The sequence below is a fragment of the Diospyros lotus genome, chromosome 14, assembly GCF_014633365.1.
Source record: "Diospyros lotus cultivar Yz01 chromosome 14, ASM1463336v1, whole genome shotgun sequence".
NCBI lineage: Eukaryota > Viridiplantae > Streptophyta > Magnoliopsida > Ericales > Ebenaceae > Diospyros > Diospyros lotus.
Genome location: NC_068351.1, coordinates 2,463,938 through 2,489,862, shown reverse-complemented (window position 1 = coordinate 2,489,862; position 25,925 = coordinate 2,463,938). Strand labels below are relative to the sequence as shown.

Sequence of the window (25,925 nt, the reverse complement as noted above, 5' to 3'; positions counted from 1 at the left end):
TGGAGCTGGAGCAATTATTATATTTTCATCTAAAATTCCACCCAAAAGCAACAGAAGATCCGAAAGCAGGAGGGAAACCCAGAAAAAGAAAAAAAAAAGAAAGAAAAGAAAACAGAATTCATTCATGCATGCATGCATATTAAAAAGACCAGCATGCACTGTTACAGTTTCTTCCCTCCCCTTTTGCAGCTTGCAGAGGTTGTACATTGAACAGAGGCGGGGCTAGCTAGCTAGCTAGCTGCTGATCAAAGAAACAAACAAACTGGCAGCAAAATATACATTGGACGAAAACTCAGAAAAAGCAAACAAGAATGAACAAATGGATCCCTACTTCCTATCCCTTTTGCTCTCGCAATGAGAACCCCCCATTCGGCCAAAGTGACGCTCTTCTTCTTCTTCCTCTTTAAGTCTAATCTGCTCTTTGCTCCACCCGTTTCTCTAGCATTGATGTCCCCTTGAAGATCGTCAGCTGAAGCTCCCTTGTATACTTCAACATCTGCTTCAACCCCAAAAATATGTTTTATTTGTTAGTATCAGCCAGTCAAGCCTAAAATCTGTCAATCTTTGGCTCGCTCAAGATGCTAGAAAACAAACTGAATAAATATCAATAATGGAAACATAAGCACAAAACTTTATACTAAAAATAAAAATTCAACCAATTTTTATATTTCTCCTCGTACAGCACTTCATGCCCCGTTCACATTATATTGCTCAATGCCCTTTCTAGAATCTTTTATATCTCCAAACATAGCAAAGGCTAGAACAGAACAGTACTTTTAATGAGATCAGATAACTTTCCTGAATATGGTATATATTAATCTCTATAGATTGTTACAGGCAATGAAGGTACCAAGTCACCCATTATTAGCCAACATATTGACTTCAGAAATGGTACCACATTTTTGCTAACTTATTTATAGATTCTACTTCCTTATTGCCGGCAAAAACTAAAATTACAAATACAAAAAGAAGCCCACAGTATTAGTTAAAAAGTTAACAGTTGGACCCATCAACTCAATAAAGCCTTATTCCAACTATTAAAAGTTGGGACATAAACATTGTGTTGCATGCTCATGGACTACTTAGGGTAATTGTCATATCCAGATCAGAAAACCACCATGCTACCTCTCAATATATATCAACTTTGAGCAATTTTTGCTGCCTGGTCTATTCAGCGCTGGCAACTTGGTCCATAGCAATGTTCATCATTCACTAGGTCAATACCATACTAGCCAAAGTACTGGATTTGTCATTGGTACAACATAATACTAATACCAGATGGTACTGGTACCTATTCCTTTGCCCATCAAACACGTTCCTATATGAACCACTTATTGCAAACATACCTCATTCCATTCCTATTTGAAATTCCACTTGTCCCAAACATATCAAATTTCGGGATAATTAACATCCCATTAAGTGTTGTTTAACCACGCAACTAAACATTTGATGAGTTCAAGATAAAAACTGTTTATAGCATTAACTTTGTTGTAGAAATGCACTTACCTGTTCATCACTCATCTTTCTGAAGCCTAGCTTCTTTGTCCAGATTGATTCGGCCTCCTCAGCAGCAGGAAGTACAAGGTTTTCGACATTCAGCGAATACAACAGTATCTCAATACATGCAAATAATGCTTGGAAATATCCCTGCAAATCAAAGACATAAAAACAATTTATAATGCCTGAGAAATACAAACTCAGAGATGGGAATATAGAAATAAGTCCAGCTTACCCAGGCACAGAAAATGAGGGAAAATAAAATAACTGTGCAGCTAACAGCTACACAAGAGGAATTATCTGCTCAATGTTAATATACTTACTTTTCCTTGATTTTCTCTACTTGTAGCTACTATAGGAAGCTCAGCTACCTCTCTCCCAAATATCCTCAGGAGACCAGCAGATACAACAACTGACCTGTGCATGCATTTTGGGGGCACAAAAATTTATCACAATATGTAACTAATAATTAAAGTGTAAAGAATAAACTAGAATTAATAAAAGAAAATAAATTGTAAAAGTTAAGTGGAGCTTACTTCACAATTAAAACAACACAATACATCCCACCAAATTCTTGCCCAGAAATATTTCTCCTGCATTAAGAACAAAACGTGAAATTTTTAGTAGGCCTAACAGAAAAATAAGAAATCAGACAGCTACCAACAAGTCAAACCAACTGAACTAACAAAATGATTAATCAATACAACAAAAAATTAATCAAAGAGAACATGCTTTTAATTCATACATTACAACATATAAGAAATGGGAATTCACGGAAGGAAATTCAACATGGTTTGTAGTAAAAGATAAAAGTAAAATTAATATTAAAAATATTTTGAATACATATATTACAAAATAAATTTACAAGATATAAAACATATAACTATGCAATGCAAAAGAAAAACCCAACAACTATACTAAAATATATGTTGATTAAAGAAATGATAATTTCAATATTTAAAATTTTTTATATTGTTGATTATTTTTCCTTTTATAGTGGTGTATAAAGAACCTACCTAACAGCTTATAAAAAATATTTAAAATCCTAACAATAAAAGACATGCATAAGAAATTAAATATTTGTTTGCGTACTTCAAATTAGGGAATTCACTGGTTATGTATGCTTTTTGGAACTTACTTTTTTAACTGTTTATTGGATTTTAGCTTGTAGGAAAACTCTAGTATTGTTTGCATACTGGTTTTTTATTGCATTTTGGTAAAATATTGTTTATTGGAACTGTACTGTGAAAAATAAAAATTAAGCATATACTTTTTGCTTCTTTTTTTTTTTTTTTTTCTTTTTGCCCTTTTCTCCTTATAAGGTCTTTACAATTAAAACCAATAGAATTTAGAATGACTGGGTTTGAATCATTTCATTTCTTATATTTATCTAAATAATTAAATTCAAAATATAAGTATTTCAAATTACAAATCTCAAATAACATCATTTGAAATTCACCTAATCCAAATGCAACTTAATGTTGCTAAATTCCAGATATTACTTGTGGTCAATCTTAGAAAGTAAATCAAACATATGATGCAAGCTGAACCTTTCAAATACACCCAGAAAAGTTCGGTTTTATTCCACATGCACAAAGCCTAATTTTTCTCCCAAAAATGTCCCGACTAATATATGCTTTTAAATAGATTATAGTAGTATTATACTTTGGTTGACATTCGAACCTTGGTTTTATTGATGGTTTAACAAAGAATGATGCCTAAACTTTGCTAGAAATGATTAGGTCACTGCAGTACAAGTAAAGGTGCCCAATCAAACTGATAGGACCCTTGTTAAGTCATATGTACCAGCAAAGAAATATGAGGGAAGAAGCAGGGGGCAGAATAGGATATTGGGAGAGGGGGAAAGTGACAAAAACGGTTGAAGGGCGGGGGAAGGGCAGCCAAGGGAGCATGGCTGATAGCTGAGGCCGTTGGAGGGGAGTGTCGCTGGATAACAAACTATAAATAAGAGAGGCTAGGAGAATATGGGGGGAGAGATTTTGGTATTAAGTTCTTGGGAGAGCTAAGGGCCTCTCAAATGCCCAGTTTTCTTCTTGTAATTAGATTGAGTTGGTGAATTGAATAGAAGTTCCAGTGTTTCTTTTTTTGGTTCCTATCAATTTGGTATTAGAGCATTTCGATCCTAATGGTGAACTTGACTGATCCAGTCGGTGATTTGGAGATGAGGATGGAAGGCATTCAACTGGAAGATGATGCCGTGAGGAGTGGGTTTCAAACGATGGAGAGACACCTAGCGAACCTGCTAGAGCAGTTTGCGAGGATGCGAGCAAGATGGGAAGAACAGGAGCAGGCGAGCAAGAGCAAGGGGAAGGATGGAGATCGGCCATTGAAGTTCACCCAGGATTCTGAGGTGACGCCTGGAGTTGGAGTGGGCCGAGGGGTGACAAAGACAGAGAAACGGGAGTCCGCGACCCTAGGTTTTGAAGGAGGGGCCATTTTGTGGTCCCGGTGGGAGCGAAGGAGACGAAGAGAGATTCATGTGGGTAAGAAAGCAAACCTGAAAGACGAAGCCATAGGGCGCCGCCATCGCGTCTCTGCTCAAGCAATGGCGAAGAAGGGGAAGGCAAAGAAGAAGAAGCCGGTGACTAGACAACCACAAGGTCACGGCAAAAGCGGCAAGAAGAAACACAGGAAGAAGAAGAAGCTTCAGAAATACCAAGCTCCAGTCCCAACCAAAGACACCGCGATGCCAATTCAGTCCGATTCGGATGCCGATGATGATTCCTCCTCCGATGAGACCAAGCTCGAGAAGATCCAGAAACTTCTCGAGCCCTACACCAAGTACCAGCGGATTAACTTCCTTGTCGGCACCGCCGTGCCCGACGCTTTCCTCTTCACTGGCTTCTGCGATGCCGCAGATCGCGACATATCTCGTCGCAAGCTCGTCGTCTACGACCTTGCGCGGGACACGACTCAAGAAACCTTAGTCTCTGCCTTCGAGTCATACGGCGAGATTGAGGACTGCAAAGTCATCTTCGACCAGGTCATGGGCAAGACCAAGGGCTACAGCTTCGTCCAGTTCAAGATGAGACAGGAAGCGGCCAAGGCATTGAAGCAGCTGAGGAAGACAATCAGGAATCTGATGTCAAGGATGGCGGATCTAGTAACGTCCAAGGAGGGCATCTTACCGATGATTGGGGCACCATTTGCTTCTGATCTTAAAAGTCTGGGCCAACAAAAATATGAGAAAGCTGGTAATTTGGTGGAGTCTCACCTTGAGGACAAGGTGAGTTTCATGGGCGGAAGTAATGATAGGACCCTTGTTAGTCATATGTACCAGCAAAGAAATAGGAGGGAAGAAGTAGGGGGCAGAATAGGATATTAGGAGAGGGGGAAAGTGACAAAAACAGTTGAAGGGCAAAAAGGGGAAGGGCAGCCAAGGGAGCATGGCTGATAGCTAAGGTCGTTGGAGGGGAGTGTCGCTGGATAACAAACTATAAATAAGAGAGGCTAGGAGAATATGGGGGGAGAGATTTTGGAATTAAGTTCTTGGGAGAGTTAAGGGCCTCTCAAATGCCCAGTTTTCTTCTTGTAATTAGATTGAGTTGGTGAATTGAATAGAAGTTCCAGTGTTTCTTTTTCTGGTTCCTATCACAAACATGTTAAAGGAGTTCAACAGAAGAGCATCTTTATTCCAAATGACTAAGTTTTCTAGACATCACCTCAAAATGAAGAGCTATAATAAATAAAACAGAAAGATGACTTACCCATATACCATGACAGGTATCAGGTCACGACCAGATCTTGCAACAATAGGATCAAAACATTCCTGCAAAAAATAAGACATATAGTTAGGCTTAAACTAATAAAGACATTAGATAGTTTAGGGTAGGAAAAGAACTATCATCACAAAGTGCCATTGAAAAGGAGAGAAAAAAGGCAGTGTGTGAATCCAGACCATCCCATTCATTTACAAACCTCCATTTAAGGGCAGGAATGGAGCCAAATACTCCAGATAGACCTTTTCTTTTAGCACATCACATTATACTAAGTTCACAACTTCAATACTCTGCCCCCTCCAGGTATAAACCATAAATAAAAATTGTTCAAAAAGCAATGATCTTATGCAAAGACCACAATTACATGATGTCAACAAGTCAAGGCCACCAATAAAGCCTCTTGATGTCACTTGAGGTCATTTCACCATTCCATTCAATTTTGTCATCTGACAAACTCTGACAAGGAGGTTAATGCCATTTTTAGAAGTGAGGCAGCTTCCGTCAACCAACTGCTCAAATAGACAACACCAAACCACCCCAAACCGCCAAACCTGATTTCCAAAATTTTGAGGTTTGGATATGGTTTGACAATTTTAAAAACCACCCAAAGCAATTAGTTTGGGACTCAATAAACTATGTTTTTTATGGTTTAAATTTTCTATTTAGTCATAAAGCTATGAATTTTAATTGATTGTCAAGTAAAGTAATATATCCACAATATAAGATTATCGATGTACATATAATTCTTTTACAAATATGGTAATTCCAATGCTTTTAAGAATTGAAGTATCCTTCTGCATTAGCATACTCCTGACCCATGATTGAATAACTTTTTAATTTTTTTCCATGTACATTCACATTTAATTGTCATTCATCTTGGTTTGGGTCGTTGAAGCACGTAGCAGTTTGGCTGTGGTTTTAAAGATGGCCAAACTGTTATTAGGGGTTTGGTTTAGAAAACAATTTCCAAACTATCCAAACTGACCATTGTACCCCCTACATTTACCCATTATATAAGCATGCTAATAAGTTACTTAACTGCCTCTGCATCCATATCTTAACAGCTTGGAACCAGCCACAAGAACCCATTTGCATCCATCAAATTTGTCCAATGAAAATAGAATGAAACTTTTGGAGTTTATTATGTTAAACAGGGGATAGTACAACTAATGATCTGGCATCTTTGCTCAAGCCTACTTAGTGGGATATACAAAATCTTGGAATGCAGACCGTGAGAAAATGCTATTAAAGGGACTCAGGTACTTCATTCATATATACCATTGATGTGGGTCCTGCAGTAGACACTGCGTAGACTTGGGGTAAGTTGAGCCCCTTCACAAAGTGGGAGCCAATATGAGGAGGGTGCAGCATGATTGGGGAGGGGAGAACATCAGGGACCCCACATCAATTGGAGATGAAAAACTAAATGGGCATATAGAATCTTGGGTCAAACACACCTGCCGACAATTACTTTCTGAATGTGTGAGTTGTGATGACGATGAAAAAGACTACACTTGACATGGATGTGCAACATCTTGACAGGCAAAAGCAAAGATTACATTTTCATTACAAAGCGAAATAGCAATACATATGAGTTTCACACACACAAAGCTGGAAACAATAAAAAAAAAGAAAATGCAAGTCCTTAACCCATTCCTCTGTAGGCTCAAAGTGAACAATATTCTAGACAATGCAGCATACAGCATAATTAGGAAACAAGAAAAAGAAGCTAAAACCATGCATAATAAATATGTATAAGATGCAAGACAAAAAGAACTTAAACAGACAACCAAAATACAGATAGCGCGCGGGGGTGGGTGGGATTCTACACAGCATTAGCAATGACTTACCCTGAAAATAGCTGTAGCCCTGGATAACAGCGGCAGATGTTCTGGATAACGGCTTCTCCCGCTTAAAACTCTCCATTGAACATCACTTGCAGCTCCATCAGTAAATCCTTTCTCAACATGCCTCTTCCTTATTGCATTTGAAACTGAATCTGGGATCATTTCGGGTCCCAACTAAAACCAAATTCTGTAGTGCCACATGAATCCTATGGCAATCATCACGGCAAAACCACTTATCCTTGGGCAGCTCCTGCATCAAATGTGAGAAATCACTCAAGTAACTACATGACCATATAGACATATGTACACGTCACAAATTCTACACACATGGAAACTCACTTTTAAGTCGCAAAGCCCACTATCCCTCAAGCAACCAACATGATACTCCTTTTCACACTGGGGGGGGGGAAGAAGAGCAATTAGATTCTTTAGCCAATAAAAACATAACAGATGAAGCGAAAACACAAGAAGAAAAAGCAAGCCCTACTTGGTCACAAAGCATAACAGTTCGATCGTCAAATTTTTCAACACTAAAATCGTGAGCCCTGTCAAAATAAATAAAAATAACAAAAAGGTCAGTCATACTAGCACCTACACAAAACTGACATTTAGCATACTGCAGTTGAAGACAATGATAAGAAATACATAATTTCCAAGAATGAAGATTCAGCATAACTCAACTGATAACCATTTACATGCTTCAAAAAGGCTAAAGACATACCTGGATATAAACTTCCAGATTTAACTCAAAAAAGAAAAAGATTTTCTAGCTAAAGATTCTCCCTTTTTAAAGCTAGAAGGTCATAGAGCATTTAGTGAGCCATTGTAATTTGGAGGTGGGGATTGGAGAAAAGGTGCATTGTGCCAATAGTGATATGGAGAAAGGAGATTGAAGAAGATGTGGCATATTTTTACTTTAGACTTTGAATCCAAAAGCTTAGATGGTTTCTTCATACACTCGGATGGATACAATCATGCATGAAGAAGAAGTGAGTAATAGAAACTCTTGGAGGTGGATATTATAGATAAAGGAGTTGGTGTGCAACATAATTTATAAATTCAAGTGAAGAGTAATCAGGTATTAACACAAAGTACTCTCAGGAAGATTTTGCAGGATAGCTAGGGTTGGTGAGTGCTTCAACCTCTCGAAGGTCATCTACTTAAAGGAATTGGAAGTGAGAGGATGAAATTTGGGGATTGCTTCATGCAATCAAAAAACTGGAGTTCAGTCCATTTATCTTGTTGAATGGAGTTCAGTCATCTACTTAAACCTGCTTTGTTGAATGGTATGAGCTTAACAAAGATGAGTATGTTAAAAATGGATGTATGATCCTACAAGAAAATAAAAAAAGAATTAAAGATATTATTATTCATATAAGTTCAAAATGGATCCTATTGAAGATAAGATGCATGAGACACAATTAAAATGATTTGGTCATGTGAGAAGGAGACCAATAGAGGCTCCTAAAGAAGAGTGAATGGAATAGAACAAATCTTTAGCAAAAGGGTAGAAGCAGACTAATAAAAACTTAGTAGCAAACTCCCAGGCATTACTTGAGTTATAAAGACCTTACAGAAGATAAGGCCATAGAAAGAAATGATTGGTGAGCTAAAACTCATGTTGCAAATGGCACATATTGGGATTAAGGTTTGTAGGTTGTCATGTAGTCCATTTATCTTGCTCTTATAACATAATCCTTTATGTCTTGTCAGCTTTGTGAATATCTATTTCTGGATATGACCATATAGAGATGGCCAAAGGTCTAGAAATTCAAGTGGTCAACCCATACCTAATGGCATTAAGGCTTACAATTGTTGGTGGTGGTCTAGTCTATCTTGCTCCTGCATGAGATAGAGGTAAATTTCCAGTGCAAGAGGTCTGAATCAATATGTATCAATGAAAATTCATTCTAGGTTTAATGTTGTTGTCCCAGTCTTCTGCCTCACTTAATCAAAACACTCGGCCCTCAAGATAATTGTAAACACTCCACACACGAAGGAAAGGAAAACAGAATATGGAAACAACAAAATAGAAGAAAACACACACAAAAAGAGACAAAATTTATCTTGGTTCAGTTCACTTGCAGAAACCTATATCCAGACTGCCTTAGGCCTCTGCTCCACTATCTTGAATCACAAGGACGATTACATGCACCGTAGAACACTCTCTCACAGCCCTATTCCCAAGCAATACAGAGTTAAACCCAAGATTACAAAGCACTCACCAGCTTTTCTCTCACACAACACATACTTGCACAGTTTTCCCAAGATAGAATCAAAACCAAATTGAGAATTAATGACCCACAACCCCTTATTTATAAAACATAAGGGCGGACCAAACAAGACATAACCGACCAAACAACATTGGCTGTTATAACTAACCAACTAATAGAAAAATGAACTACCGAATATATCCCTGACATAACTGCCCTCTCTAGACTCTCTAGCTAATCTAATACAAATGACTTAACAAATGTATAATAGAAACAATACTATCAACATCTGAAATTCATTAAAGGACATTGAAATTTTATTAGTTAACATTTATGCACGTGGGACACAATATGAGTCATCTCCTCAATTACCTGTAGATTAGAAAACTTAGGTCCTTGAGCTGACTATTTTTGGATATGTTTTGTGTGGCTGGAAGGATGGGAAAATTGAAAAGGGAAGGAAGAAGACTTGGCAGGCATTGCCTTTATGCTACTTTTTAATATCTAGGGTCAAAGCAATAGGAGATTTATTTCATTAGTTGTACTCTTGAGCAAATTCTGTTTAGACTGAGGTGTAAGTTTTCAGTCTACTTTTACAATTTGCTTTTAGAAAGGGTAGCCCACCCTACAATTTCTTTTGAACTCTCAATACCATAAAGATAAGATATTGTTATCCTAGGGTTACTTAAATATGAATCTTTAGCCAAAAACACACCTCTCACATACACAATCATTCACGGTTTGAATGATATCAATCAGAACAGAAAACACAAATGGAATTAAAAGCTAACAATAAATAGGAAATGAACAGAAACAGAAACGGAATTAAAAGAATAAAAACGTGCAAACCAAACATCCACAAGAACACTGAGATTATCCTGGTTCAGATTGCCCTTTAGGACAACCTTACATCCAGCCTAAGAACCCTCCAAGAGTAGCCTTCTTTGATTCAAGAAAAATGACCAGTATAGCTGGTTGCACCCCACAATTACAAGCCTTCTCTCAAGATTACAAAAGCTATTCTAAAATCACAGTCTTTCATCTCTCAAAGCTTTCTCGTGAAACAATAATATCATGCATTAATGATGCCTAGCCCCCTTGCCCTATTTATAGAATATTAGGGCAATAACTCCTAGGCTATTACAAAATCGGGTATTGATATTACCAGATTACCCCCAACTTAAGAGCTAATTACAAGTGAGGCCACCACCTATCTCTACCCTCTAAAACCTCATAATAACCTGTGCAAAGACACTCCTATCACTGCCATCAATACTCTAGACAAACTCTAACAAATCTACGCCATTGTCTTGAGTATGATCCATTCCATTCTTCATCCATCAAAACCTTGGCCTGCTCTTCCTTCGGTTCCAGCATGATAAACCTGATCATCAACACAACAAACATTAAGAATTTCCAAACGATGCTGTAAATTTTGACAATGGAACAACCTTGGATAACATATCAGCTACATTATCTACCTGCAACTTTTATTAGAATTAATTCCTCCTTCTCAAGGATTTCCCTAATGAAACTATTCCTAACATTAATATGATTTGTTTTCTTCATGGTGGGATTGATTCTTAGCCAAGAGATTGTACACATCTCAACTCAACCTTAACATTCTTTCTAAGAGTTTTGCTGCATAATCATCAGCCAATGCAAGGTTCTTCTTCTAGACTTGCTCCACCATAAACCAAATCCATATCTAATGTTAATTTTTACATACCCAAGAGTCCAATTTTCACAGCATCCCAGTGAACCCTACCCAGATTGGCCTTAAATCCACTAGACTTACTCATAGCATGCCAGCTCTGGCCTTTAGGCTTTACCACTGCATTTGAGTAGGAACCTTACTCATTTCTCTTATGCTTGCTTCCTTATTAGAGGACTGCTCATCTCTCTTAACTTCTTTACCATCTTACAAAAGTATGTCTTTTTTTTTTTGGATAAACTAGGCTGCCTAAGCTGCCCTTTCTCTTACTTCTATGCCTAATATTTACCCAGCTTCTCCTAGATCCTTCACTTCAACTGCTGACCTAAATCTCAGCTTTTAACTTGAGGATCCCTATGGTTCATTGTCTAGCAATTCGCATACCAATTCTCATATGGGAGAAGATATCTTATTAGGCATATCTTTGAAATAATCACAGCTATCATATGCACTCCTTTTTAAACCCTTGGACTATCATAGAAAGAATCAAATTTCTTATACCTTTACCTTGGGAATTACTTTAATTCATAGAGAGACCTTCTAAGCAAATATACTTGCTCACCTTTCCCTCTATCCTCAAATCCCTTAGGCTACTCTATAAGAATATTTCCTCTTAAACCTTCATGGAGAAAGGCTGTTAGTGACACCATTTAAACAAGAATTAAGTCTTAATGCGTTGTCATAGCTTAATAGCCACTAGCCTAGTCTTTACCTAGGCTTTTCTCATTTCCAGCACCTACCTTAATCTCAAAGAGTCACTCACAGCTCACCACCCCTTTATCCTAAGGGTTCATCCACTAAAGTCAAAAGCAACTCCACTTCTCATTTCATGGCACCCTACCATTTGATGGAGTTTTTTGAGTGCATCTCCTTTTCATAGAAAAAAAAGAGGTTCCTTGCCAGCCTCTTCTATAGCACTTAACAGTGCATAGGAGTCTAAAACCGAAAGATTCCATACCTCACCGGTGGTCTTATGTTCCTTCTTTTACCTATCCTAGGTAACATTATACCTTCCATTTCTTTTACATATCCTAGGTAACATTATACCTTCCATTCCCTTGCTCACTGCCTATACTAGATGATCCTCCTTCCCTTTCCCTTTTCTAACCTGGATTTTGATCAATGGAGCTGTCTACATCATTTTCCAGATTATCTACTTCTAAGTCCTGGTCCATGGGGCTATTTAAGACATTTTCAAGAAGTTCTACTTGCTGTTTATATTACACAGCCTTCTAGATTACCTTCCTTGACATTAGTTTTATCTAATTTTATGTCTTTCATGGTGGAATTTCTATCATAGGTAAGTTCCTTAGCTATAAAAGACCTAGGCACACCTAACTCCTAGCTCCACTACTCATAACCTTTCACACCAGGGGCAACCTTCCAGCAAGCTCATGTTTGCTTGTGATTTCTTAGGGAAACTTCATCTCTAATAGGCATGAATAACCTAGCTCCACCATGAGACAAGGTTTGGATAGGGCCCCATAGATCCTAATGAATGACCTCTAATGGGGCTATAGACGAATTCAAGTCCTTTTTGGAGAATTTAACTTTGGTAGCTTTGCCAAATCCGCATGATTCACTCTTTTCCACATCTACAACTTTTCACTCTCCTAATATCCCTTTCTTAGATACCTCCTTTTGTCCTTGTTCACTATTGTGAGCCATCCTCAAATGCCATGGCCTATACTTATCATAGGCTTTTTCTTTAGTGGCTGTAGCTTCTCCACACAAAGTGCAAGCTTGCATCACATAAATACCATTGTTGAGGACTGCTTTCATCACTATTAGTGATCCTTTAGCAACTTTTAGGACTTCATTATCTCCATTATAGGAGAAACCAATTCTATCTAACTCACCTAGGGAAATTAGATTTCTTTTCAAACTTGGGACATATCTTACAGATTTTAAGATTTTAACCTATCCATCATGCAACTTTAATCTTACATCTCGAATACCCTTGATCCTATACTCTTGGTTGTTGCCTAATAACACCTTACCACCTACCAAGTCTCTATAGTTCACAAACCATTTGCCATGTGGGACATATGGAAAGAACACCCCGAATCTAGTATCCATGCTTCTCCATCAGCATTTTCAGACACTACTAGAACATCAGCATTGTCACAGTTGTACTCACATAGAGATGAGGTGATTTCAGAATTATTTTTCTCTAGGTACTCTTTCTTTCTCTTAGGGCAATTCTTCTTGATATGCCCTTTCTCATGGCAGTAATACCATTTTATTATTCTCCTGCCATTCTTAGATTTTGACCTGGACCTACCTCTTTGCCTAGGATCATTCCTACCCAGTCTAGATCCAACCGAGAGAGCATCACTAACCGAGTTCTTATCTTCTACCTTTTGCTGCAATTCTTTTGAATTTAAAGCCCCAATTACATCATCCAAAGACAATTTATCCCTACCATGTTTCAAGATGGCTACAAAGGTCTCATATGATTTAGGTAGTAAGTGCAATAAGACTAAAGCCTTATCCTCATCATCATATTTAATGTCAATATTCTCAAGATCTAAACACAACTTATTGAAGCTGTCCATGTGATCTTGCAGCTTTTGACCCTCACCCATCTTGAAAGAAAAGAACTTGGTTTTTAAGTATAACCTGGTAGAAAGAGTCTTGGTCATATAAAGGGTTTCTAACATTTTCCAAAGAGCTTCCGCGATGGTCATTTTAGATACCCCCCGCAATACTTTGTCCCCTAGGCTTAATATCAGTGTATTGAATGCTTTCTTGTCGATTTCTTTCCTCTGTTTATTTATTTCATTTTTCTGTTCAGTAGTATAGGTTTCAGGTATTTCCTTCTCAGCCTCTAAGGCTTCTTCTAATCCTAGATTCCCTAGATGTACCTTCATTTTCATTTTCCAAAGGTTGAAATCATTATGGCCATCAAACTTCTCTATGACATACCTAGTTGCAACCATTCTTGACACGATTCTATGACAAAGAATTGAAACAAATGAAATCTTGACAAATCTTGATCCTAGGGATAGGCTCTGATACCAATTTGTTATCATAGGGTTACTTAAATATGAATCTTTAGCCAAAACACACCTCTCACATACACAATCATTCATGGTTTGAATGATATCAATTAGAACAGAAAACACAAACGGAATTAAAAGCCAACAGTAAATACGAAATGAACAAAAACAAAAATGAAATTGAAAGAATAAGAACGCACAAACCAAACATCTACAAGAACATTGAAATTATCCTAGTTCAGATTGCCCTTTAGGACAACCCTACATCCAACCTAAAAACCCTCCAAGAGCAGTCTTCTTTGATTCAAAGAACAATGACCAGTACAGTGTTAGAGGCCCTGATTCGTAAGTTTTACCAGAGGCAAGGGCATCCAAGGAATAGGACACAAGGGTAGAAGGGTCAAATTTGGTTGGGGGAGAATAACAACCCACATGATTGCAACGAACTGAGAAGGAGCCGAGGAGGTATAAAAATAGGTGAAAAATGAGAGAGAAGTAGCTAGAGAATTTTGAAGAAATTTTGGGAGAGAAGACCCTCTCGAATAGGCCTATATTGTTTTCTTTTTTGTTCTTAGCTTGTAATCGAAGATTCTTAACGTTGACTGTGAGATTTTATAAATTACTTGTGAGGATCCTATCAATTTGGTATCAGAGTATCACCGATTCTAATGGTGAACCTGACAGAACGAGTAGGTGAATTGGAAGGGAGGATGGAAGGAATGCAGTGGGGAGTTGATGCCTTGAGGGGCGAGGTTCAATTGGTGGAGAAGAATGTAGCAAGCTTGTTGAAACAATTCGCTTGGATGAGAACGAGGTGGGAAGAGCAAGAACGAGAGAGGAAGAACAAGGAGGAGTTGGGAGACCAGCCTCCAAAATTCATTCAGGATTTTGAGGCAACGCCGAAAATAGGAGTGCGATGAGCTGAAGCAGGGGGGTTCCGAGGGGGGTTGGTGGCCGGAGATTCGAGGGCAACAGTTGGAGATCCCCCTCTTTGAAGGCGAAGATCTTGATGGCTGGATATTCTGAGCCAATAGGTACTTTGCGGTGAATGGACTGACTAATGAGGAGAATATTGACACAGCAACACTGTGTTTGGAGGGTGCTGCACTTTCATGGTTCCAGTGGGAGCAACGAAAACGAAGAGTGAGAAGCTGGGAAAAGCTAAAGGGGTTGCTGAGAAATTGCTTAGGATCCACGCATGAAGGCACGGTGGAGAAGTCGGACGAGTTGGGGGACACGATTAAGGAGGGTGAGATGGTGAAATTGTCGTTGAATTCCGTGGTAGGCCTAACTCCACCACAAACGATGAAGGTAAAATTCTGTGGTGTTGGGGAGTTCACCAACGAGGCAGAAGGGTAGCCAACGATCGGTCTGTTAAAAATGCCAAGGACTGTCGATCTAGAGACATCCAAGGAGAGCATCTTACCGATGATTGGGGCGCCATCAACGGTCCATGTTGTCTGGGAAGTTGGTTTGATTCTTAGCCCAGTTTCTTAGAGATTTCACATGGAGTTGGTTGATAATGGAGGGCCCCCCATGTATTCTCACCATCATGAGGGGGTGGGTGCCTCGTCCAAGCAAGTCATGATGGTGGAAGGGCAACATGTTTCTAGAAGTCAAGTGCTCAATTTGCATCCTGTTGTGGAGCCCAATGGTATAGACCCAAAGATCTTAAATAATGATGGGAATTTGGGCGAACTTCATGATGAGGTTGAGAATTGGCAAGCCATGAAACAACTGACAAAGTCAAGGTGCTGGGAAGTTGTATCAATAACCAGGGATGCAGTGATTGGAATGGCGATTGTTGTAAATCAAAAACCTACTACGAATGAGTGTCATGAAGAAAGAGCACAAAATGAGCCTCCTGTCTGTCAAGAATCTAATGACCCTAATGCAGTCTGGAATGTGCCATTACAAGCATGCATGCACAGAATTTCAATTGCTGAAATAGAACGAGGATCTAAATGGCCAGAACAGTGGTCAGCACGGGTGGGACAACCATTGTACTGGTTGTTGAGTTCCCAGTTTGGAGGCTATGGCAAAGCAGCCCCTGAAGATTTTATTACAGACTATCAGCCCCGAAAACGAGTGGTGATAAATCATATCTGACTAGAATGGGGAGAAACATCTGCCAAGAATGTTATGGACACAAAAGTTATCTATAGAGGATTGGTTGTTGCTCTAAGAAACTTGAAGGTGTGGATCATGATTACAGTACCTATAAATTCTCTAGATACACTACCTATAGTTTATGAACGAGGACATCTCTTCTCCAAAGTTAAAAAGAGATGCCATTTGATGGTCATGGTTACTGAGGTTGACCAGATTCTCAGCCTAGAGGGGAAACTTATTGTTCGCGACAAGGTGGAGATCATCAACGAGGTGGAGGAAAGGATTGGGAGGCTGGCGTACAAGCAGTCTCTACCACCCTCCGGTGCAATTCACCCCGTAATTCGCATCTTCCAGCTCCAAAAGGCTGAAGGAGCAGTGCAAAAGGCTACCACTATCCCAGACCAACTAACTACAAAGCTGAAACCAGAATTCCTACTAGGGGTAAAGTCAAGCATGGGAAATAACTTGAGGAGCCTCAACGTTCTTATTCAATGGAAGTGGTTCCATTCCCCCCCGACGGCCACTTGGGAACCGTACAATTCGTTACTGCATCAATTTCCTGAGTTTCACCTTGAGGACAAGGTGAATCTCATGGACAGGAGTAATGTTAGAGGCCCTGATTCGTAAGTTTTACCAGAGACAAGGGCAGCCAAGGAATAGGACACGGGGGTAGAAGGGTCAAATTCGGTTGGGAGAGAATAACAACCCACATGGTTGCAACAGACTGAGAAGGAGTCGAGGAGGTATAAAAACAAGTGAAAAAGGAAAGAGAAGTAGCTAGAGAATTCTGAAGAAGTTTTGGGAGAGAAGGCCCTCTCGAATAGGCCTATATTGTTTTCTTTTCTATTCTTAACTTGTAATCGGAGATTCTTAAAGTTGACTGTGAGATTTTATCAATTACTTGTGAGGATCCTATCATATAGCTGGTTGCACCCCACGATTACAAGCCTTCTCTCAAGATTACAAAAGATATTTTAAAATCACAGTCTTTCCTCTCTCAAAGCTTTCTCGTGAAACAATAATATCATGCATTAATGATGCCTAGCCCCCCCTAGCCCTATTTATAGAATATTCGGGCAATAACTCCTAGGCTATTACAAAATCGAGTATTAATATTACCAGATAACCCCCAACTTAACAACTAATTACAAGTGGCCACCACCTATCTCTATCCTCTAAAACCGCATAATAACCTGTGCAAAGACATTGCTATCACTACCATCAATAATCTAGACAAACTCTAACATATATAATCCACACATGCTTCTTTTTTATTAGTTATAGTATTTATTATTTTTATTTTGATTAATATTAATAGGATTCATTTTTTATCTATTGAGTTAATTTATCCAATAATGGCAGCAATATCCACATCCACTTAGTGGACATGTAATTAGCACATAATCAATTAAATAAATTAGATGTCCTACAATAGAGGTTAGAAGTGCACAAGGGAACTAGAATTGTGGAAAGAAACACAAAATATGTTCAGAATTGTGAAAAGAAACCCATGGATGCTGTTGTTCTCTCCTCTCATTCTGATTAAATTAGTACTACCCCAGTATTCTTCTTCTCTTCTCTGTTTTCTTTCTTCTTCTTTCTATTTCATTTCCCCTTCTAAACAGCTCCTGCAGTTATTGCACTGTGGTCAAAGCCACCAGAATTGCTGTCACAAGCTGCGACCAAGATGCCCAATTTAATTTCTTTTTTATCTTGCTGTCATTTTTATTTCATTTTACTGCTGATATTTCTTGCTATTGTATTTTTTGTTATTTCATTTTCAAGCTGTAATTCTTTTATTAGATTGTTAGCCTAGGGGGGCCCACAGGCGAGGCCCAGAATAGGACAAAAGCGGTTGTTATAACCGCCTAAAGGGTATGATCTGCTGCGGCACCCCCCTTGATAAGAGTGTACATACTCTCCAAGGCACTCTTGGAGGGGATTATCGATTATCTGAAAGAACAATCTGTATTCTCTCTCGATTTCTCTCAGTTCTTTTCTCTTCCTCTGTTCTCTTTCTCCCTATTCTTCTCTAAATTTCCCTTGATCTTTCTCTGTTGTTATTATCTGTTTCTCACCGAATCAAAAAAGTAATTATTGTCACCACCCAGCAGTGACAATTGCAACCTATCTTTATTCTTTCTTCTCTTCTCCTGATATAAATCTTATCCTGTCAAAGCTGTTACTGGAGCTGGTTCCACCTTTTTCTCTTCATCTTCTCCTCCCTTGGTTTGCTACTGTTACAGCAGGCCCCCTTTTCTTTTGCAGTCCTTGGGATTTTTTTCTGCCAACTGGTTTCAGTTCCCAAATTTGGTGTCCGTAAGTGTAGCATTTTTCCCCCCTTTCTTTGATTCAATGAGTTGAACCTTGATGTCAAATTTAGTTGAGTTTTAGTTTCATTGGCTGTTTAGCAATGTGTCTCAGTAAATTACTTGGGCTTTAATACTTTGATTGGTTCATTTAATTAAGGACGTTTGAAAGTTGAACTTTGGCGAAAACTATATTTTCTATGTTGTCAAGTTCTCTATTTTTCTTGGTTGCACGCATCAAGACCTAGGATTGCAACAAGATGCGAGTATATAGCTTTGTAGGTGGATATTTTGTTTGTAAAGCTTTTTCTATATGGGTCTTGTGTTACTTAACTTCCATTTACTTTAAAAGATCATCCTTTTAGGATGAAATCAATAATATATACACACACATCAAGAAAGCATCAGCCTGTCACACTTTGCCATACCCAAGCAACGTTTTGCTAGAATGACACACACACACACATATTTATATATAATTCATAAACGTAGATGGCAAGCGTCAATAGCAATAGTAAGGTTGTCCCTTTGTGACTAGAAAGTTGTGGGTTAGAGTGTACAAACAGCCCCTCTGCAAAAAGCAAGGAAGAATGATTTGTACAAATACAACCCTCCTCAACCCTCACAAAGCGGGGAACCTCGTGAACTCGAAATTCCCTTTTGTAGTTCCAAAACTTTGACAATTAGGCAGCAAGTTCACTTTATTTAGAAAAATGGTGAAAAACTAAATTGAAATTCAATATTTAGTTAGTGGCAAGTAACTAACTCAGTCCTCCATGTTCTATATATTTTTGTGTATATGAGATGGAAAGTATTACATGCATTCTATGTATAAACCACCCTAGTTGCATATATCAGAACAAAACAAGACCTAGCCAACATTTAATTGAATGGTTATAATTGTAGCAACCAACCTGCAAACCACACAACCACCCACTTCAGATTCTGGAGCTTTAACGACTCGTGTCAGACGGATTATAATATGCCTTCCCATATTCAAGGGCTCTCCAGCATATTTTCGACCAGGACTGACTTTATCTCTGCAATAAGCACAGTACCAATCACCTTTAGGGGCAAACTGCAAATCCAAGCAAGCTGCAAGACACCACAAGAAGCCAAAAGTAAGAAAGAACGGTGCATAATTAAGAATTTTAAGGTAGCAAAATCCAACAAAAAAAGAAAATCATATCAGATAAAAGCATTCACTATAGGTTGGGTACAGAATTACAGATAAACAAAGATAGCATCCGAAATTAGTGGAGGCCAACAAAAAAAGTTCATACCAATTAAACATGGACTAGAAATTGTTAATACATAATGAGTCCCAGAAAACATACAATTTATAAGGCAATAGAGATCTTAAAAGTAATATATTTTGAAACACGATACCTCTTTTAACTTGTGCCACTATCATTATGTGATTCCCTCAATACCATAAACTTAACTAGCCAGTAATCTATCACATGGAAAACAGAGATCCATAAGGCAGTTGATACCAAAATATTTAGGCTAGAGAGTTCAACAAGTAGTAGGATAAAACATCCCTAATGATGTTTGCATATGCATACATATCTCATAATTTTCAAGAGAGCAATTTGATCATCAATCAGTAATGTGCTTCCAAGGATAGTTGTCAGAACCACTCATAATCAGTTAAAGAGCCAATCATGAATCATCAACACAACCATTGAAGCCCCTTCCCAAAGTGGTTTACAATTTATAAATGTATGTACCTACAGGGCTTCTGGTCACACACTGTGGAAGCAGTTGGACATTGTTAAGAAAATGACACCCTAATGGGTGTTTACAGGTTGCTATTCGGGGAATGGCACAGAAGCGCTAATGAGATATCATGGAATGCAAGAGAAGAGTTGTTTTGTTACTTGGTTGGCATTTTTTATGGAGTGAGACGGGGTCAACTTTTCCAGTGGGAACCTTCTTTTTAGGTAAATTTGTAAGGAGAGATTTGGTGTCTTCAAAAGTCAGTTGAGGACTCAAGATTGACTGAGGGGAGGCCTGTTACCCACATGCAAGCAATGGATAAGGATCTAATTCTAAAATTGAGGAGAAGATTTTATTAATTGTAAACCCCAACGAATAGGGATAATAGGCATTTGTCACCCCCAATTCTACATCAATAGTCTAATGCGAAGGTATTGAGTAAGTCCAAAGGTTAACTTTAGCTAGCATTTTGGGTCAAGGGACAATGGTGTTACAGGCAATAGAGGTCCATAAATGGGTGAACATTTAATAACGGATGGATGAAAATGGGAGTTGTTCCATAGGGAACTAAATGGTGGGCAGGATAGCTACTTGGTATGCTAGAGATTCATTAGTAGCCAAAAGGACAGATAAGATGGAAAAGTTTGCTGTTCTGACTGTTTGATACAAGATCATAAAATCAATAGCTTATATGGTATATGCAATTATCCTTTCAAATGCTTGGGTGTTAATTGCTCCTTAAGGTTGCCTTTTTGGCTGAAAAGGTGCACAGTTAGATTTTTACGATTAACTTCATGATTGCCTTGCAAGCACAATGTTGAACTAGTTCTTACTCATTATGTGATTGCTAACTTCTACACTTATTTGACAGCCAGTGGGTGGAATTGTGTGTTTTGGAATTATTAAGTAGAGTCTAAGAGAGGAGCCCAGGTTGTTGAGGAGGAGGAGGAATGTACCTCTGGCTTTCATGTCGAAAGTTTGGGAACTATAACCAAATACTTTGGCAAAAAGAACAGAGATTCATCAGTTGAATGGTTTCTCTTTGAACCAATTAATAGATCACATAATTATACTTGAACATGTGGATGTATAGGACCAAAAATTGGTGGTTCTATTATATAATTCTTGTAAATGGGTGAAACTGCCTGCTGCCATTTTGGACACACTGGGTCCTCCCTGTGAAGGGAAAAAATCCAACTTAGAAATGAATTATAAACGAACCTTTAACTTTATTTAACAAGTAAAATTAGATATCAACATATACTATAAAGATAAAACCAACAAACAAAACATTTGCAAGAGAAAAAGAAAAGGAAAAACATCAATATCAACAAGCATAAAGACAGTGACCTGCATGAAATGCCCGAGGGCATCCATCACAAATAATCAGGTCCCCTCCATCTCCGCATACTGCACACATATCGTCGCTGTTGCCTGTAGCCAGATTTTGTCCATTTGCCAATGACAAGGCTATATCATGAAGTGTCAGCCCACTAGAAGTATAGATGTTGCGATAGCTGAGAAAGATAATAAAAATACAACATTTTAACCATTTAGCGTATTTACAGAGACCTATCCAATGCAAGTTTTAAAGGCTACTCACGGTTGACGTCTAGCAGACCATCCAGCATGAGCTTCGAACTGTGAAGGACTAATCTGCTCAACGGGAAATGATATTTCAAAGATCAAACACAAGGCAAGGGAAATCATAAAACTTAAGTGGTAAGGATTCATCAGCCAACACAGTTACCTCTGTGTCACAACAACTACAGACAATTCCATTTCCTTGTTTGTAGCCCCCAAGAATTTTCTGCAATGAAACAGAATCATTAAATGCTGAAAATAGAAGCATCCAGAAGAACTGAGCATCACTAAAGAAAGCACATTAAGACCTGTCCTTTGGCATAATAAGCCAATTCAGCCCCATCTGGTAATCCATTAGGCATGAATAGTAACCGATGCAAGTCATTATCCCTGCCATCAATGTGCAAAATTTTCAATAAAACAACAATCTGAGCATATCCATTGCAAGAGGCAGCAGCTAGCAAGAAAACCGAATGGGGAGAAGAAGAAAAGGGGAAAAAAAAAAAAAGGTTGACCTTTTCTTAGTGCCACCTTCAGAAACTCTTTTCCGATGCACAGCTGAGCTAGAGAAGTGGAAGCTTGTCCTGCAGATTGCACAGTTAGTCACAAGGAAAGAGTTACAGGTTTTGCTCTTCTAGAATTAAGACGATGACAAACATCTTGACTGCTTCAGAAATATAAATCAGTTCAAAGTACATATAACAAAAGGAAAATACAGGCAGAAAACAAACTTCTTAGCCACCCGTTTCCGCCCCTCTGTCACCTCCTTAATGCAGTTTTGATGGTTAAAAGCAAAATTTTGGACATAGGAACATGAAGTAGGACTCTGGCTGTCCTCAGTTGCATGGCCACTGCAGCTGAAAGTTTCAGTTTAAGGATGATGTTAGTATAATATCTATTAATGTATGATCTTGGAACAGGGGAGGGGGGTAATTAGTAGCCATATAAAGCTACATAGTCACAGTCTACAAGGATTGTATTTACAAAAGCCTTTAACTTGAGGAATTTTCAAGTACTTATGTCCACAGGCATGTTTTCTAAGATCAGAGTTCAATTTCTTACTGAAAGTGAGACTTGACCTAAGAATCAAATGGCATCAAATTGCAAATAGAAAACCAAATAAATAAATGTAAGCTTAGTAAAAATAAAAATGTAAACGATGTCATGATAAGACTTGAAGATCAAATTATTAGAAAATATTAGTTTAGATATTTTGAATGCATAAGAAGATTGCTAAGTATGTTACTTACAAAATCAATTCATGATGGTTAAAGAGAAGAGGTACACCCAACATTTTATGCAATTATAAAATCCCTTTAAAACTAGAAGGGAAGTTCTTTGAGACGGTTATGAACAATTTTATTGTATGGCGCAAAATGTTAGGCAATCAAGTACAAAATACAAACGTAACTAACATGAGCATAGTATTGTTAGATATGCAACCACAAAATAAAAGATAGAATCAAAAACAAGATTACTCACAATAAGGTTGGAAAAACACCAATTGAAGATCAGATATAGAAAACTTGAAAGGAAATTCTTAGACATAACATGAAATATAATAACCTTTTAGAAGATACAGCCATATAGAGGGATGTGTAACCAAGATGTGCGTGTTATACATATGCACCCATACAAACAAAGATAAAGTTAGAAATAAGATTATTCTTAATAAAATTAAAGTGACTCCAGGGAAAGATGGAGAAACCATGGGGTTTAGGAGGGGGTGTAAACATTCAGATTGAACATGCAATACCTGAATGGGTTAGGTTCCAAAAATCTAACAACTTCCATCTGTACCTTGAGAAAAGAAACTGTGGTAAAGCTTTTTATGCATACCACCAGTCTAAACAATTATTAATAATCTGCAAAGAATGCAGCCAGAGAAAGAAGTTCATTTTGAAATTAAGAACATCCGTACAAACTAAACAGCCTTCTCTCCCCTGAATAATAGCTATAATCTAAACACTTACATTTTGCAAAACTAAACAATAAAAAGTCAAAAGCATCAGCATTGACATTAAATATGCAATAATAGATCACGTCAGAAAAAGGGGGAAAAAAATCCATTTTCCATACCTTGCTGAGGAATAATGTAACCCAGCATCCTTTATATGATGCTTCTTCTCTGATTTAACTATATCACCATTTTGTTGTAGGCTTGCTGCATGTGAAAGTGAATGTCAAAGTCTATGCTAGCTAAAGAAAAAAGCTTACACAATACAAACAACTTTAGATGGCAATTAGCTGCACTTTCTCCCAACGTGTCTAAAGAACCAGAGATTACATGAAATTACTAGCATCAGTATTACCTTTCCAAGCTTGGAAAAATTCTTCATTGACCGATGAACCAGCAACATTCTTTATTGCCTCATCTAGTACACTGAGAGGTGCAGCCTTAAGTTCTTGGATTATACTATAAATTGGCTTCCCATTCTCCAAGTATATGTGATTATTTGGGTGTCTAGTTTTCCCACCAGCATGCAGCTCAAATTCATATGCACTCACAATCTGCTCATACCATTCAATTGTGTTGTAAGCTAAACAAATTTCAGACGTGACAAGATGCAAGAACAATTTGAGAACAAAAATTAACATACTTTGGAGAAATTGCACATTGAACATCCACACAGATACCCCCAGCCTTTTATTACTCCGGGAACCTCTCTCTGATAAACATATGAAACAGGGTAAGGATCCCATATATTCAAAAGATTAAGTGAAAAATCATCAAAAGATATATGGAATTGCTACAGACCTCCCTTGAAGTAGAAGAAATATACTTCACTCGAGCACCTTCCAGAATCCTAGTTGATAATAGCTTTTTAACATTGGTAGGGTAGGCATCTGGAAAAACCTTCTTACACATTTTCAACTCCAAATTGGGATGGCATGAAGGACTTGTTTCTGCATTGACGTCAGCTACTGCCAAAGGATTCCAACGGGGCACTCTGTCAAAATCACTGCAATCCCCATCAGTCACAGGCTGTGCAGCTAATTCAGACAACTGATTATCATAGTCCTCCTTGCGTTTGCTGAATTTGAAGGTAATTTTCCTGATACCAGTGGAGCTGACATTTTTGGGAATCTCAAGCACAAAATGAGACATAGAAACTGATCCAGGCTTATCGCTTTTTATTTGCTCTTCTTCACTTAAGCTATCCTCAGTGCTTGAATTCCCAGAACATGTAGACGAGATTTCACCAGAACCAGCCTGGCTATTGCTCGCCAACACAGCCGCTTGACTACTAATAGTCTGAAAGCTGCATGCATTGTCTCTTGGAGACAAATTTGGGTTTGAAACCTCTGAGCACACGTCATCAGTTGAAGCTTCCTTAACCTGATTCTTAGCACAAAACTGAAATTCAGTGTCATTTAAAGGTTCTTCGCTCTGCTCTTTAGTGCAAAGCTCCGGCTCAGTCTTGTCGTTATCATTAAAAACTTCTCTCGCCAGCTTCTTAGCGCAAGGCTCCGGCTCAGTCCCGTCCCCTAGACATTCATGATCACGCTTCGATTCATTTCTCGGGGAATCCTCATCTTCCATTCCTCCGCCGTTCGGGACTGCAGCACAGACTTCCCCTTCCTCTTCTCCCATCCAAACACAAGTCCTCTGTCAATATTGACAGTTCAAAACTCCGCCACAGCATTCAAAACGTCAAATCGGAGTAAGAAAAAAAAAACCCTAATCCAATTACGTTATGAATTGCCCCAATCTTGATTGGATTAGAACGTGAACTTCCTCCAACCGACAACGGAATTGAACCCAACCGCCTAATTCAACCCAATAAACCCCACATCAGCCGCGACAATCCAAGAAACTACCTATTCAAACAACGCAAAAACCGCCTGAACCGTTCACCTGAATATTCAAAAAACCATAACAAAATATAAAAAAAAGTAGCGAATCTGAACAAAAAACACGAACAGTTCTTCGAGATCCAGAACGACGACCACCGAAGGCCTTTAAAGCAGACTTTAACAACTGCAGATCTGATATTTTACAGAGAATATACAAACACAAGTCCGGGAGTGAGATCCGATTGGAGAAAGCGCGGGTTAGGGTTCTCTCTGTATTTCTCTTTATTCGGTTAGAGCGATGAACGGAGAGAGCGGCTAAGAAACGAACTGAAATTTTTGGGTTCGCGGTCGAGATTTGAGGGAAAGAATGACAAAGCGGGGCGAGAT

General features: G+C 38.4%; 1 protein-coding gene across 1 annotated transcript; it reads right to left on the bottom strand.

The window, feature by feature from the left end:
- LOC127790026 (uncharacterized) lies at positions 1-25,925 on the bottom strand. The gene is given in 20 exon segments (XM_052319249.1): positions 1-496; positions 1,507-1,647; positions 1,821-1,914; positions 2,034-2,090; positions 5,226-5,287; positions 7,088-7,258; positions 7,260-7,334; positions 7,424-7,480; positions 7,572-7,629; positions 19,349-19,529; positions 21,507-21,673; positions 21,760-21,812; positions 21,907-21,966; positions 22,049-22,130; positions 22,256-22,324; positions 22,457-22,597; positions 23,820-23,904; positions 24,053-24,251; positions 24,341-24,409; positions 24,499-25,925. Coding segments are annotated over 20 exon segments (2,745 nt in total). The 5' UTR covers positions 25,336-25,925; the 3' UTR covers positions 1-409.